At 37.9% G+C, this 16143-nt stretch overlaps 1 protein-coding gene and 1 long non-coding RNA gene across 5 annotated transcripts; one reads left to right on the top strand and one right to left on the bottom strand.

Annotated features, from left to right (window-relative positions):
- Nucleotides 1-1757: 1757 nt before the first annotated feature.
- LOC105763767 (eukaryotic translation initiation factor 4G) lies at nt 1758-9323 on the top strand. Of its 2 annotated transcripts, none has more exons than XM_012582110.2 (10): nt 1758-1928; nt 2002-2241; nt 2406-2539; nt 2642-2791; nt 2954-3018; nt 3108-3164; nt 3536-4975; nt 5054-8172; nt 8453-8647; nt 8744-9323. In XM_012582110.2, exons 2-10 carry the CDS (start codon nt 2063-2065, stop codon nt 9072-9074), a joined length of 5670 nt encoding a protein of 1889 aa, XP_012437564.1. In that variant the 5' UTR covers nt 1758-1928; nt 2002-2062; the 3' UTR covers nt 9075-9323. The 2 variants fall into 2 exon arrangements, with proteins under 2 accessions (XP_012437564.1, XP_012437563.1); XM_012582109.2 differs by having other exon boundaries at nt 1759-1928; nt 2951-3018.
- Nucleotides 9324-9640: 317 nt separating this feature from the next.
- On the bottom strand, nt 9641-11738 carry LOC128035326 (uncharacterized). Of its 3 annotated transcripts, none has more exons than XR_008191714.1 (3): nt 11383-11738; nt 10398-11232; nt 9641-10082 (listed from the first exon to the last, which is right to left on the bottom strand). It is a non-coding gene; the product is annotated as an uncharacterized LOC128035326 (long non-coding RNA). The 3 variants fall into 3 exon arrangements; XR_008191713.1 differs by lacking the exon at nt 11383-11738 and having other exon boundaries at nt 10398-10532; nt 10742-11369; XR_008191712.1 differs by lacking the exon at nt 11383-11738 and having other exon boundaries at nt 10398-11370.
- Between the last annotated feature and the right edge of the window lie 4405 nt (nt 11739-16143).

The following is a 16143-nucleotide window of genomic DNA, read 5'->3' as shown; positions in this document are numbered from 1 at the left end:
TTTTGATAGAAATTAAATTGTTATGATTTTTTGAGAGGGACTAAAGTGATGTTTTAACCAATTTATTTTTATGGCTTCAATAATCTTACGTCTTATTTAGAGGGCACGTATGATATTGATAGACCCCAAAGTAAAGCCCAGAACCAAACAAGTCCATAAAACAAACATTGAAGAATTGATTAAAGCCCACGAGCACAAGATCGAAAAAGGGCCAAGTGTACCATCCAACATAAAATGCCCATCCCTGTTTTGAAAAAGGATGGAAATGAAACACCATATAGCTGAATCCGGCAACGGATCTTCGCCACCCGATTGCCGGAAAACTTCACAGATTAATACAGTGATGCAGTTAACTTCAGAGAATGAGCGAAGGTCTTTCCCTTTACTGTCCCGACTCCTGGTTTATGAGTCTAAATAGTTCTTCTTATTGCAGATGAGTGTTCTAAAAGCTCCAATAGGATGTGTTGTATTTATCAAGTCCAGGGGACAATTTAATATTTGATATCCATTAACCCCAACTTGGTTTGTGCAAAAAGTAGATGGTCGGGCGAATTTTAAACTCGTTTTTTTAGGTTGGACTCGACTCAAAAAATAAGATTAAAATTTTACCCAAACTTAATTTAGATAAAAATGTTAAAACACGAGTTAAACTTAACTCAAGACGTATTAAATTTTTATAATGTTATTTTGTATAAAATAAATTTAAAAAATATAATACATTAAATATACTAAAATATTAAAATAAATATTTCCTAATAAATTAAAAAAATATTTATATTTAAATAACACTAAAATAAGTGTAATTTAACAAGCAAATATTTTTAAAATAATAGCAAAATTAACAATAAAACAATAATTATACAAAGTTCAAATAACAATAGTAAAATAATAACAATATAATAGTGAAATGCAAAACATAACAATAAATTATTTTTTTTACAAATTCGGGCTAGACTAAGTAAAAAAAAACTTACCCAAGACCTAATCTACTTAAAAAATGAATCTATTATTTATTTAAACTCATTTTTCGAACTTAAAATCATCTCGGATATAAATTCGGGCTCAGCATGCTTAGCAAAAAGGTTATTAATTCCCACTTTCGACGAAAAGAATCCCCACGCAAACATAAAATGCAATCTCATTTATGTATGTTATGTTTGCGGCTGACTTGGGAATGTGTTTCTACTTTCATTTTAGTGTAAATTTTAAAAATAGTCATTTATATTTGTTTCAGGTTACAATTTAGTTATTTATGTTTGAAATATTACGTTTTAGTTATTTACGTTATCGTTTTGTTACGAATTGAATATCTAAGTTGGTATTTAAAATCCGTTTAGATTACCACATAGAACCGCCGTTAGGGAAGTAACGGAACTTAACGGTAAAGTGACTACTTCGTAATAAAACAATAACGTAAGTGACTAAAATGTAAAATTTCAAACATAAATAACTAAAATATAATTTGAGATAAACAACATAACTCTTTTCATAGTTTTACACTACAAAATCTGAAATAAAATTTGAAACAAAGCATTAACCATTGCCTGCCCACAGTGAAAATAAAAACATTATGAAAATCCGAATAATAATAAAATAATTAGGGAAGAAAGAAGAAAGAAGACGTCGGTGAAAAGAGCAGTATAAAAGATAGGGCAGTTAAAAAGTATCGGAAATCTCTCGCACTTGAAAACTCAAAAACGAGTTGTTTTCTGTTTTTCACCTCCCACTGTTTTTCACCTCCTAAAACTTCCGACTTTTTGACCATATTCCTCTTCCCAGTAACTCTCTCTTTTTTAATTTGGCTTATCTTTCTTTCTCTTTCTCTTTCTATTTATTTTAAAAAATAAAGCTTTTTTTCATCTTCTACGACTAGCCATTAAAAGAAACCCTAATTCTCTTTCTCTCTGCAAACTCTTTGGAGTTCACAGGTACTCTCTTTTGCTGTTTGATCTCATTGCTGTTTCTTTAATTTCATGGATTTTGCGATCTGTTTGGATGCAGAGATAAAAAGAAGGTAAACAAAAAAAAAATAGAGGGCAATAGGTGGAATCAAGTGTGGGATATGTCCTTCAATCAATCTAGGTCGGATAAAAGCGAGCAACAATACCGAAAATCCGGGCGATCAGCCAGTTTTAATCAACAGCGGTCCTCCTCAGGCGCTTACAGTAAGGGCGCTGGCGGCGGCCCTGCCCCCTCGCGGTCTCCTTCATCATCTTCTTCTTCTTTATCTTCCAATCGAAGGTAATAACAACTGATCATCATGCTTTGCGCTTTTCAGTTTGTTTTGCTGTGTCTCTTTCCGTTTTGATTGCCAGATTATTTAGGGTTCATAGGATTAAGGTTTTCTAGGCAATTCCATGATTTCGTGATTTTATTTTGCTGTTCGCTTGGTAATCGTACAATAGTCTTAAGAAGTCTAACAATGCACAAGGAGGGCAATACCGGTTAAATTCACTGGCCGCGAATTCTACCGAGTCTAGTAATACTTCTGCTGCCCGCACCAAACAAAATGGCGCTCATTTACAACCCCAGCTACAGGGTATGATTTAAATTTCTTAAACTTGCTTAGCTTTATAGGTTTACAGTTGAAGAAACATGATTATATTTATGTTATTTGCATTTGCCTTTATTTTTCTCATAGGAGCATCAGATGCATCGATTGCAAGCAATGTTGCCCAGCCTGTTCAATCACCCATCATCCAGAATAGCACTCGAGCTGTTTCGAAAACTCCAAATTCTCAACCACCCACCATAAGTTCCGACAGTAGTCTCCCTACAACCGCTGGAAAGGGTATGTTTTTATTGCGCTTGTGTACTAAACTTATAGGGTCAAATTTGCTTTAGTTGGGTAATACTATTGGCTGTTTGTTTTCTTGATAGTGTTTCTAGTTAGCTCTAAGCTGATGCAACTACTTTCATGTTTTTGTTGTTTCTGATGGATTAACACCAGAAGATCCATCCAAAGCATTCTCTTTACAGTTTGGGTCCATAACTCCTGGTTTCATGAATGGAATGCAGGTATGGTACTATTGTAATATTGGCATTCCTTCTTTTACCATTCAAAAACTTGTTTCTAACAGCATATGTCTTGTTCTCATTTGAATCAGATTCCAGCTCGAACTAGCTCAGCACCCCCAAATTTGGATGAACAGAAACGTAATCAGGTTTGTCTCTTATCATAAACTGTACAATATAACGTTTTTGTTTTTTCCTTTTTAAAAACTTTTAAAGATAAGAGGGTATTGGATCATTTAATCTACTGAGTGATTGTCCTTCTTTATTTAGTTTAAACTTTGAAGAAACATGTAAGTTAAGATGCATAAAACTGAAAGATCTCTTCCTTCTGCCCACTGTGGTTACATTTTCGAATATTAAGAGACAGATCCTATAGAACTGAAGAAAAATACGAATAAGACCTGTTTGGGACCATCTTAATTGTTGGTCTCTCATGTTTATACATTAGATGCCTTTTAACTGATATTGTTTTGGACTTTTAGGGATTTACTTATATTTAAATGAAAATTTTTATCTGCAGGCACGCCATGATTCTTCTTTTAAGTCTGTGCCGAATTTGCCCACTTCCATTCCTAAACAGCAGCTACCAAGAAAGGATTCAGTTGCAACTGAGCAATCTAGTTCTGGGGAGGCTCATTCAGTGCCCAAGATAAAAAAAGATGCACAACCCTCTGCTGTACCCCCTGTGAACCAGACACAGAAGCCGTCTCCTGTTAATATACCAATGACATCTATGCAGATGCCATTTCATCACCAGCCTCAGGTTCCCATTCAATATGGCGGGCCTAATCCACAGATTCAGTCTCAAAGTGTTACTGCTAGTTCAATGCAAATGCCAATCCATATCCCCTTAGCTATGGGAAATGGACCTCAGGTGCAGCAGCAAGTCTTTGTTGCAGGTCTTCAGGCTCTTCCATTGCCACCTCAAGGGATGATGCATCAGGGTGGGGGCTTAAGTTTCACGCCACCCATAGGTGGCCAGCTTACGCCACAATTGGGCAACTTGGGGATGGGCATTGCCCCTCAGTATTCTCAACAGCAAGGTGGAAAGTTTGGTGTTACACGTAAAACCACTCCTGTCAAGATTACTCACCCTGATACTCATGAAGAATTAAGGCTTGATAAACGAACAGATATACGTGCAGATGGTGGCTCATCAGTTCCAAGGTCTCATCCTAACATGCCTTCTCAATCCCAGCCAATTCCTTCCTTTGCCCCATCTCATTCTATCAATTACTATTCCAATTCCTATAATACCAATTCCGTATATTATCCGCCACCAAGTTCACTGCCATTGGCTGGTAGTCAGATAGCACCCAATGCCCAAGGACCGAGATTTAACTATCCTGTTAGCCAGGGTCATCAAAACATTTCTTTCATGAATTCAGCAGCTGCCCCTGGTTCATTGGCAGTTAATAAATCTGTTAATCATGCGTGTGGCACTTCAGAATCAGTGAATGTGGATCCTGTACGTGATGCACAAAATGTTATATCCTTTGCTACCTCAGGTTCAACACAGGTGACAGTTAAGCCAGCTACTGTTTCTGCTGGGGAGAAGTTTGAAGATTCCTCTTTTTCAAGTATCTCGCCTTCTACTGAAAAGGCTGGGTCGCTAAAACACTCTATGCCAGCTTGTGAGGTTAGTTCGTCTCAGGCTCAAAGGGATTTGGATACTTTCCCGGAAAGCTCTGTACAACAGCCAAAACTTGGTAATGAATCTTTAACATCCGAGTCATTACCAGCTGCAGCTAAACACTCTGGTGGAGTTCCAGCGACTAACTTGGATGAGAGCCAGCCATCTAGTTGTGTATCTTCTGCTTCAGATTCCACATCCAAGGAGTCTACGCCAGTTTTTGCCAGTAATGAAGGCAAGAGGAGGGAGGGATTGAGTAGGTCAAACTCTATAAAAAATTATCAGAAGAAACCAGTACAAGAAGGACAAATTCAGCCACCAGTTCAGGTATCTTCCTTGTCTTTTTTTTTGTTGCACTTACTATGTTACAGTTTTCATTTCTTTATCTGACACATTTCTGTACAGTCTACATCAACATTCTACTTGGGTACCAACCCTGCAGAATATGGTGTTTCCTCAGAAAGTGCCGTCACTGAAGCTCTAGTGGCTAAAAAGGCTTTAACATCATTAGCAGCTGCTGATGTTTTGTCACAATCTACTAGGGAATTTACAGCCATTAATGAGGCTTTGCCTTCGTCCTTAGACCCGAAGACAGAGAGCAAGATAGAATGCTTAATCTCTGTTTCTTCTGAAGTTTCTGGTACTGGCAGTAAACTTGATAGCTTTGGCCTTGTCAAGCATGCTAAGTTTGATGGTTCTTCCAAGCTGGATGAACTACCAAGGTCTGAAATTAGTGGAATTAATGATGAAGAGGAAAAACATTTACCTGAAGAGCACTTAAAAGACAGCGTTAGCCTTGAGATTTCTTCTCAACCAGTTCCCTTGAAATCTACGGAGCTTAAATCTGACCAGGACTCTGCTTCAAAGGTAGTAGCTACCGACAATGTTGTTCATACCCAAGGAACTGAGCACAGGGTACTAAATGAAGATTTGAGTGGCAAGGTGGAAAATGTGGAAGTCACTGATAGTAAGGATATCTCTACCTCTAGAATTGCTGACTCTACTGATATCGAAGGTAGTCATGTTACTAAATCTGGCATATTGGACCAGCAGTCTGCACCTGTCCCATCTCCTGATCTCTTAGAGTCAAGTTCAAATTATGAAGGGGAAGGTGTTCCGTTACCTAGTTCAAAGGACAAACCAGCGCCACAACTTAGTAGGACAAAGAGTACTATAACTAGTGGGAAGAAAAAAAGAAGAGAAATTCTTCAGAAAGCAGATGCTGCCGGGACAACTTCCGATCTCTATATGGCGTATAAAGGTCCCGAGGAAAAGAAAGAGACTGTTGCACCTTCAGCAAGTGTGGAAACCAATTCTGTTGGTGTGAATTTGAAGCAGACATCTCATGAGGCCCTTCAGGTGGATGCCATAGAAAGAGAGAAAATTACACAGAGTAAAGCTGAACTCGATGATTGGGAAGATGCTGCTGACATATCTACACCAAACTTAGAAACTTCAGACACTGACGAAAAGGCTCATGGAGGTGTACCAAGTCATGAGGAAGATGGAAGTGGGAATATAACGAAGAAGTATTCCCGAGATTTCCTTCTTAAGTTTGCTGGACAGTATACTGATCTTCCACAGGGATTTGAGATTGCTTCTGATATTGCAGCGGCCTTGATGGCTGCAAATGTCAATGCATCTCATGCTGTTGATCATGATTCATACCCAAGTCCTGGAAGAAAATTAGATAGGCAATCTAGTGGATCTCGATTAGATCGCCGTGCTAGTGGAATTGTTGATGATGACAGATGGATGAGACCACCTGGTCCTTTCGGCCCTGGAAGGGATCTGCGACTTGATCTTGGTTATGGTGCTGTTGCAGGTTTTCGGCCTGTCCAAGGAGGTAACTTTGGTGTTCTAAGGCACCCGTGGGCGCAAACACCTCTTCCATATCTCGGAGGGGTCCCTGGTGGGCAAATGCTGCATATGAGTCCACATGGAGGGATGCAACACAGTGGTCCTGATGCTGACAGGTGGCATCGTGGTGTTATGTATCAGCAGAAGGGTTTAATTCCCTCTCCACAAACTCCATTGCAGACAATGCACAGAGCTGAAAGGAAGTATCAAGTGGGTAAAGTGACTGATGAGGAAGAAGCCAAGCAAAGGCAGCTGAAGTCCATTTTGAACAAGCTAACTCCTCAAAATTTTGAGAAACTCTTTGAGCAAGTAAAAGCTGTTAACATTGACAATGCAGTTACACTCACTGGTGTCATCTCACAGATATTTGACAAAGCTTTGATGGAGCCTACTTTTTGTGAAATGTATGCAAACTTCTGCCAGTGTCTGGCTGGGGAGTTGCCTGATTTTATCGAGAACAATGAAAAGATAACTTTCAAGAGATTGCTGCTGAACAAGTGCCAGGAGGAATTTGAGAGAGGGGAGAGAGAGCAAGAAGAAGCAAATAAAATAGAGGAAGAGGGTGAGGCTAAGCTGTCTGAGGAGGAAAGAGAGGAGAAGAGAATCAAGGCTCGAAGACGAATGTTAGGTAACATTAGACTTATTGGGGAGTTGTACAAGAAGAAAATGTTAACTGAGAGAATAATGCATGAATGCATCAAGAAACTACTTGGTGAATACGAGAATCCTGATGAGGAAGATGTCGAGGCATTGTGCAAATTAATGAGTACGATTGGAGAAATGATTGACCATCCTAAGGCAAAGGTGCATATGGATGCTTATTTTGAGAGGATGGCGAAGTTGTCGAACAATATGAAATTGTCTTCTAGGATCAGGTTCATGTTGAGGGATGCTATTGATCTGAGAAAGAATAAATGGCAGCAGAGGAGGAAAGTTGAAGGGCCTAAAAAGATTGAGGAAGTGCACAGAGATGCTGCTCAAGAGCGACAAGCACAATCCGGTAGGCTTGCTCGTGGTCCTGGCTTCAATGCTACTGCAAGAAGAGCACCCATGGATTTTAGTCCACGAGGGCCAATGTTATCTTCTCCAGTTTCTCAAATGAGTAGTTTCCGGGGGCTGCAGGGTCAACCCCATGGTTTTGGGGCTCAGGATGTTCGCATGGATGACAGACAGTCTTTGGAGTCTAGGACTCTATCGGTTCCCTTGCCTCAAAGACCAACTGGTGACGATTCTATTACTTTGGGCCCCCAGGGTGGCCTTGGTAGAGGGATGTCTTTTAGAGGACCATCTGTAATGTCCAGTACTCCCCTAGCTAATATTTCTCCAATTTCTGGAGATTCAAGAAGAACCGCTGGATCAAATGGTTTTAGTTCTGTATCAGAGCGAACGACTTATGGTCCTAGAGAGGATCTCATGCCGAGATTTGGAACTGATAGGGTTGCACCAACAGCTGCTTATGAGCAGCCAAGTTCCCAGGAACGGGGCATAAATTTTGGTAATAGGGACTCGAGGACCCCGGATCGCAGCATTGTTAGACCTCTTGCAGCTTCACCTTCCACACAAGCCCAATCATCTGGTTTCAGTCAAAATATTCCTCCTGAAAAGGGCTGGTCTGAGGAGCGCCTGCGTGATATGTCCATGGAGGCAATTAAAGAATTTTATAGGTATCCTCTTGGCTCATTTGATTTTAGAGTTTGTTATATTAGACTTGTTTCCCATAAGAAGATGTGTATATATGTGCGAACACATAAATTTGACCTTAGAAGGGTCTTTTGCTCAGAGTATGATAGTAATATGATATTGATGGGTTGATTTAAAATACAAAGTAGTGAGTGTTGTGGTAAATTTTAAGGAGTTATGCTGCATATCTATATTTGCTGTAGTTAGGTGTTACCTGATTACTTTTATGAAGTAATTGGCAATTTTGTGTCATAATTGAAACAGCGCTAGAGATGAGAAAGAAGTTGTTTTGTGCATCAAAGATTTGAATTCTACAAGCTTCCATCCAACAATGATTGCACTATGGGTAACGGACTGTTTTGAGAGAAAAGACATGGAACGGGATCTTTTGGCGAAGCTACTTGTCAACCTGACAAGGTCCCATGATGGTGTATTGAGCCAGGCTGAACTTATTAAAGGGTAAGAGGATCATTTAAGACTATAAAGCCATCTCACTGTAATGATTGATTATAATAACATTTTGAAGTGATGATATTGATGTTGTGTTATATTCAGGTTTGAATCTGTCCTGAGTACATTGGAGGATGCTGTGAACGATGCGCCAAAAGCTCCAGAATTTCTGGGACGTATTTTTGGGAAAATGGTAGTGGAAGATGTGATAAGTATGAAGGAGATAGGGCGGTTAATACTGGAGGGTGGGGAGGAAGCAGGGCAGATAGTGGAAATAGGGCTGGGCGGGGATGTAATGGGAAGCACCTTGGGGATGATTAAAACGGAGAAAGGAGAAAGTGTGTTGAATGAAATTAGAGGTAGCTCCTGTTTGCGGCTGGAGGACTTTCGGCCTTCGCATCCTAACAGATCAAGGATTTTAGAAACTTTTTTTTAATTTAGAACATAGCGAGTGGAGTGAATAGTGATGCTCCCTTTGGTTTTGTTAGAAGAAAATTCATGTCTGGCCTAGCCTAGCCTAGCCTAGCCTTGGGTTCTTGTCAAGTTCCAAGCTTCTTTGCTATGTTTGAACATTATTATTATCTTGCAAATATTCACTTCACAAAAATTATGAGAAGACTGTGTCGCTACCAATTGGCTAACTCTTTAGTCGGCAAGATACAGTAATTAAACTACACTTAGTACATATTTATATTTATTCCAACATTTAAATGTATTCATTAACAATCTTAATTTTTATGATTTTAAATAGCCTTTCTATCAACAGAAAGGCTTTTCAGGAAAATTGAATGATTTTCTGGAATGTGATATTCTTTTTAATGTTTGAATGCTTTTGTGTAAAACATTATTCATTAGTTGGTTTATTTTCTTGAAATTATTTTACAATGAAAATGTTTTCTGAACTGAAAAAGGTATTCAAGTATTAATTATAAATCAGTAAATAATATTAATTTGAGAAGTTTTGTTTCATAATCAATCTAAAATAATTAATTAGTTCATGGATATCTAAAATTGTTTTATATAAACAAAGAAAGTCATTAGTCCTACAATTAGACAGAAAAAAGCAAAGGAAAACATTAAACAATGAGACTCAAGGCCATAGAAAAGTATTGTCATCTCTTCCGGCAGCTATAGCCTTTTCAATTATCTTCCTTTTGACTCTAGTGTTCTTGAGCTTTGAAGAGGAAACTTTTAGTATCCTCCACAATCAGCATTAGTCTCCAATGAATACGAACAACGTAGTTCGTAAATATTTTTCTTAGCATTCCATCTCTTTTCCATATACAACATAGGGTAAAGCCTCTTCAAGAAGTCTCTAGCAGGGTTTCTCTACTAGTAATGAGCTTAACTTCCCTGCTCCCCTTTCCCGTGATAGATTTACTTCTTCAGTAGAGGTCCTGACCATCAAAAGTCTGAAAACATATAGCATTCCCATTCTTAAAGCCTGCATTTTTTTCAAGCCATGACAACAATGTAAGGGGTTTTCAGCATCATAACCAGAACTGTCTTTATATATATACAACTTTATATATTTTTTAGGCAAAAAAATGGTAAAATTTAGGCACCTAATTACATAGTCGTACAATGAAAAAGACCATCAAACTCATGCCATTAGTTGAAAATATATGATAGACAATCTTCTTAGACTCTCAAGTTTCAAATTCAATCACTAGATACTTAGGTCCTTTGCCTCATGCATTATATTTTTTGTTAATACAAAGTACAAATAAAAAAAGAGGTATAACAAAGTGAAGCTCACATTGATAAGCTTGAAGAAGATGGCAAACTGCTATAGTAACTAATGCAAAGTTTTATTGCAATTTTTGGTAACATCCATAAGCATGCCATATTTCCAAGATTTTCTGATATACATTGGCAGCCACGGTATAGTCACCTGCCCAAATAAGAAGCTTTCCCTATCAACTTAAAGTCAAAGAATATAGTTTCATAAGAAAAGGAAAGCAGAACAACTCCTCAAGAAATTATGTTCAATCTAACACAACACAGATAAATTTTGTATAGGCAACATTTGTGCAGAAGCTAGTTAAAATATCAACATTTATATAATCTTAACGAGTAGGAAATATAAGCTTCAGAAAATACCTATATTTGTAACTTCTTTTCTACCATTGACATACCTATATCTGTAACTTCTTTTCCACCATTCACACAAAGAACCTAAGAAAATGTTCAGATCCCACAAAGTAAGCAGTTGAAGTAGACATATCCTACATCTTTGCTCTTTTCATTACCAAACATTTGACATTCATGCCAATCTCCCCTTTGTTTAGCAGTACTAGCAAGCATTGTCATGTTTATCACTAATATATATAATACATGGGATCATGGAAGATTATTCATTATCCAATTAAGTACTAAGCAGCCAAGCAACAGATATTAAAGCAGAGCAGCAAGCCATAAATGGATTAAATCCAACTTTTCTTTTCAGTTTTCACTTCTCTATTTCTGTATATTAATAAATTCCACAAACATACACATGAAAAATCTTGGAAAGTTAAAAGAGGAAAGAGCAAACCAGGGTTTGGGCCGTGACACAAATTTATTCGCCAAATTTGATATAAGTCCCAAGCAATCTGAAGACATTTGGGAAGCAATTAGGTAAAAGAAAGGGAAAAAAAGGAAAAAGAAGAAGATATCAAAGATGAGGGGAGAAAAAGTTATCGAAGAGAATGAGAGAATGGCAGAGGAGGCGTGGGAGAAGAAAAGAATGTAAAACGTCTTACAGAAAAAGTAACCGTTTTTCCGTTGACTTGTAAAATCTTTTGACTGAGTTGATTTTCTTGAATGAAACAAACGGAGTCTAAAATGCCCAGTCAATTTCGCTCTAGCAGTCCGTACAATAATTTAGCTGCTTAAGTCCATTCTTAGTGAAATTGTCTCTTCATAAATTAACGACAACTTTATTTTGATGTCGGAACTAAAGATCAAAGGGAAAGGAAGTATAGGGGCTTTAAAATTAGACGTGAATAAGACATCTGTACAACCAGTTCTTCAAAATAACGGGTTTGAGGGAAAGTGGATTGCGTTCATCCTAGAAAGTCGAGAAAATAGGAAAGAGGAAAAGGAAGAAAAAGTTAGAGAATAGAAAACCGAATCAACTGATAAAATTAGAATCAAAGTGCAAGTCTTTTCATTTATAGGCTAAATTACCAAAAATAAAAACTCATTTTTTTAAATTAAGGAAATATATTGAATTTTTGAAAAATTATAGGAATGGGTCGTTTTTGATAAAACGCTTCCAGTTGGAAACATTTTCAGAGAAAACTCAGAAAAACGTGTCCAGCTCAGCGCGTTTTCCTCCCAATGGTCACTTCCAACGGCTATTTTAAATAGTCGTTGCCCCCTCCCCAACAGTAAAAAAAAACTATATATCCCCTACTAATTTCTCACAACATTCTCTCAAAATTCTTTCAAATTTCTCTCAAATTCTCTCTTAAATTTTTTTACTAAAATTCTATTTCTATCTAAATTCTATTTTTTATTAATATTTTCAAGAAATATTTTTTTATTAAAATTATTTCGTGTTCTATATAATTAACAATGGCTAGATCTCTAATCCGTCTTGATAACAAGCATATCTTCGTCAATTAATTGCAAACGGTGAGAATAAATTTTAATAAATTTCAATCTTGTTTGATATTTTTTTTATTTCATTGTTATATTTTAACTTAATATTTTTTTTAATGTAAATAGGTAGAAGATTGAATTTTACAATGCCATATTCATAATCTACCCGGTCTTCTATCACTATTGATCGAAACATACTTGAGGGAAGCCAGATTTTGGCACGTGGCCCTTGTAGGTCGGGGGTGTAAGTTGGACCCGAAACTCATAAGCGCATTGGTGGAAATGTGGAGACCCGAGACGCACACATTCCATCTTCTATGCAGCGAGTGTACTATCACTCTAGAGGACGTACATTTACAGTTGGGGTTACAAGTTGATGGGTCAGTAATCACCGGGTCTATTCAGTCTGCTGATTGGGAAGATGTATGTGGTGATCTTTTGGGTGCGGCTCTGGAGACGATTTACAGAGGTTGGATCGAAATAGCTTGGATACAAAAAAAATTCCACGGGGTTGGATAAGGATTCAACTGAAGTCCAAAGAGAACAATATGCTTGGGCATACATCATTCAAATCATCGGGGGTATCCTGATGCCAGATAAGTCACGAAACCTCGTCCATCTAAGGTGACTACTGAAACTCATCAATTTTAGAGGAGTGGGTGAACTCAGTTGGGGGTCCGTTGTGTTGGCAACCTTGTATCGGGAGATGTGTCGGGCGACGTAACCAGGAAAAATCAAAATTGGTGGTTGCCTTTTAGTGCTACAATCATGGGCTCGATTTTGATTTCTATTTTTCGTCCTCGAGCAAACTACTCGTATACATTCCCATTCGTAACAAGGTAAAATTCAGTAGATATTACCATGATTAAATTGATTTAAATTAAATTTATTATGCTAAGAAGTTATTTAAATAGGTGGAATCATGCACCATGTTATGTAGGATTAACTACTGTGGCTTCTATTAGACCAACGATCAGAAGCGGAGGTATGTATTTATTTAATTTTGAACTATATACAAATAACGTAGTTGATTTTGTATTTAGTAGTTTATATATAACTAATGTTTTTATCATGTTAATATAGTTTGAATGGACACCATACGAGGATCCGAAAATTCGAGAAGTAATCCTCGAGGAATTCTTTGTGAATCCTAATGCCTAGCACGTGAAGGTCCCATTGGTACTGTATGCTACCGTCAAGATGTACGGGACGGATAAAGTGTTGTGACAGTTCAGATTCTGATAGTTGATTTCCATGGCACCTCAAGACCTTGATAATCTGCATCCTATCAACTTGCGGCAGCCAGATGAGAATTGGTTGGTATTCCACTGCCAACATAGCAACATGTGTAATAGTCAGTATGATTTTTTACCTACTCGTGAACCTTTTATTGTTTCGGAGTTAGCATGCAATCTGGAGTACATGCCATGGTTTAAGATTCATGAGAAACCATATTTGTACGAGGAAGAGGCAATGCGTTGACATCCCCATACGAGTAAGCCACGACGACCCTCTTTAAATCCAAAGGCTAGCGAGGTGGGTCCATCATCAACGCCCACACAAGAATTGGCACCTACGGCCTCAGCACCGATGCCCACACCACCCTCCGTTCAGTATGTACCGTCTTATTCTGGTGCATATTCTAACCCTATCATCTTCACACAAGCACTATATGTTGCATCGTATTTTTCTATTTTTCTACATCTGTGCCATCTACTTTTTTGATGATGCCGATGACGATGTATAGGTCGTCTATGTTTCAAGCACCGACGGAGAGTCCATTCGTTATCCCATCGGTGTATGGGACTCAACCTAGTTATGCTCATTCATCGTTTATGACGCAAACACCTCCGAGATCTTTGTTCTACCAAGCTGGGTCATCTTTCCAACCACCTATTCCTAGACCGAAAGATGTACGATGACAACCGAGAATACAAGGATCGCAATCAGCTGAAGGTGAATAAGAGGAGCTACCGAGACCACAACCACCACAACCGCAACAACCATAACCTTACCCGAAGGCTGAACTAAGAAGAAATCTAGCACATAACCATCGTCCACCCCGATGTGGCACAAATTCTGATCAATATATGCATTGATTAATTTTATCCTTCTATCGAACATTTATATTGTAATTTTATCCTTCTATCAAACATTTATATTGTATCGATGATTTTTATTATTATATTTTTAGAGGAATATTGTTATCATTTAACAAAATGTTAATTGATATTTGTTATCATTTTACAAAATTAAAGTTATAATTTGTTATAAATTCACAAAATGAAAAGCTGATATTTGTTATCATTTCATAGAACCACGTGTTTACATATAATAATGGAATTGATATTTATTTTCTAGTTTGCATAGTCCTTTCGATGTGGACATAACGACAATGTATAGCCTGGGTTCCTACACCACCCGCATAACCTCAGTTGGTTTGACCTATCTTGAATATCCATGTTGTCGCATATTCGAATCGATGTCAGTCGACCTTTTGGTCTATGACGCAATCTTCTATTAGGTAACAACTTAAACGGAGCGTTCAATACAAGTGGTCACATACTTTCATTTGGGTCTTCACACGTTGTACAAGTTTTCTCATTTGTACACTTCGTCCACAATACTCATAGGATCTAAGCGTTGATTGCTACAAGCTAAAATTGTATGAGCGCATGGAAAATGAAGTATGTCAAATCTCCTATAGTCGTAAGTCCTATTTCTCAGGTGTACATGGTACACTCCCCTAGCAATACCTTGGTTCGGCCTGTCGAACTACATTATCCAAAACCATACGTCTTCGCGTGAGTGCCACACTAAGTGCATGTAGTTTGCTTGTGTCTTAGCCTTCTTAATTTGTTTCACCACATCCGGGCACCATATGTGGCCTCCCTACAATTGCCCAACATAACTTGCCATTCACTTTAGGAATAGTTCTGCCAAACGGAAGTAAGTCTCTTTCACAACTGAGGTTATTGGCAAATGATGTGTTTTCTTTAAAATGGAATTGATGCATTCCGCCAGGTTTGAGGTCATGTGGCTATATCGTAGAACCCCGTCATAAGATTGTGTCCACTGATCGAAGGGTATGTTAGAGAGGTACCGTGCTTCCTCCTTGTTAGTTGACCATAAGATTTGCAACATCTCATGGAAACAATCCTTCACGATCTCGTACCCTGTCAATAAAAGTGGATAATGACGATTACATACCAAAGAATATAAAAAAAACAAATGAAATATTACAAACCAAAGAATACTGGTGGCGATTACATGCTCATGTTGGTAACTTGTACTCGCTCAACAATAGAGGGATATTTTCGGTAGTAGTTGGATGCAACATGCCTTAGACAATACTGATGGTGTATGCGGTCCAAGAGGCTTCCCTGTCGTTCAATTGCAGATAGTATTACAGTTCCCCGATCTGAAATGACACATAAATTAGGTTAGGGGTAAACATGCTTCCTCAACCTAGACAGAAAAAAACTCAGTCGTATATTGACTCCCCCGGTGTTATTGCAAACGCAATTGGAAGGATTCTTTTATTACTATCATGTGCCACACAGCCAACAACAACCGATGGGTATATCTACCATACATAAATGTACCGTCTATTTGTACCAATGGCTTGCAGTAATGGAATGCTTGAGAGCATTGCTTGAAGGTCCAAAACAGACGATGGAACACTTGGTATCAACGGAGCAAGCGGTCATTGTATATGTCCGAATTAAGTAAATTGCGATGAATTGCTTCTGTAATGAGTATACAATAGGGATATTTCAATCATTGTACTCTTGTGGACTGGTCTCATAATTAAGTAAATTACAAATTATCGAAACGATACTCCTAGATATAATTGCAATTACTCGAGCCTAATTGTATATGTTCGATTGGTCCCTCTGCTAGCTCAACAAAAGCTC

This window comes from Gossypium raimondii, chromosome 12 (genome assembly GCF_025698545.1).
Source record: "Gossypium raimondii isolate GPD5lz chromosome 12, ASM2569854v1, whole genome shotgun sequence".
Taxonomy (NCBI): domain Eukaryota; kingdom Viridiplantae; phylum Streptophyta; class Magnoliopsida; order Malvales; family Malvaceae; genus Gossypium; species Gossypium raimondii.
This window is presented reverse-complemented; position numbering and strand designations above follow the sequence as displayed.

What these genes read in the sequence shown, in the direction of transcription:
- LOC105763767 (XM_012582109.2), top strand. Translation starts at nt 2,063, where the DNA reads ATGTCCTTCAATCAATCTAGGTCGGATAAAAGCGAGCAACAATACCGA. An exon ending in TTTACAACCCCAGCTACAGG is followed by an intron (nt 2,540 to 2,641) that starts GTATGATTTAAA and finishes TTTTTCTCATAG; the next exon opens with GAGCATCAGATGCATCGATT. An exon ending in CCCTACAACCGCTGGAAAGG is followed by an intron (nt 2,792 to 2,950) that starts GTATGTTTTTAT and finishes GATTAACACCAG; the next exon opens with AAGATCCATCCAAAGCATTC.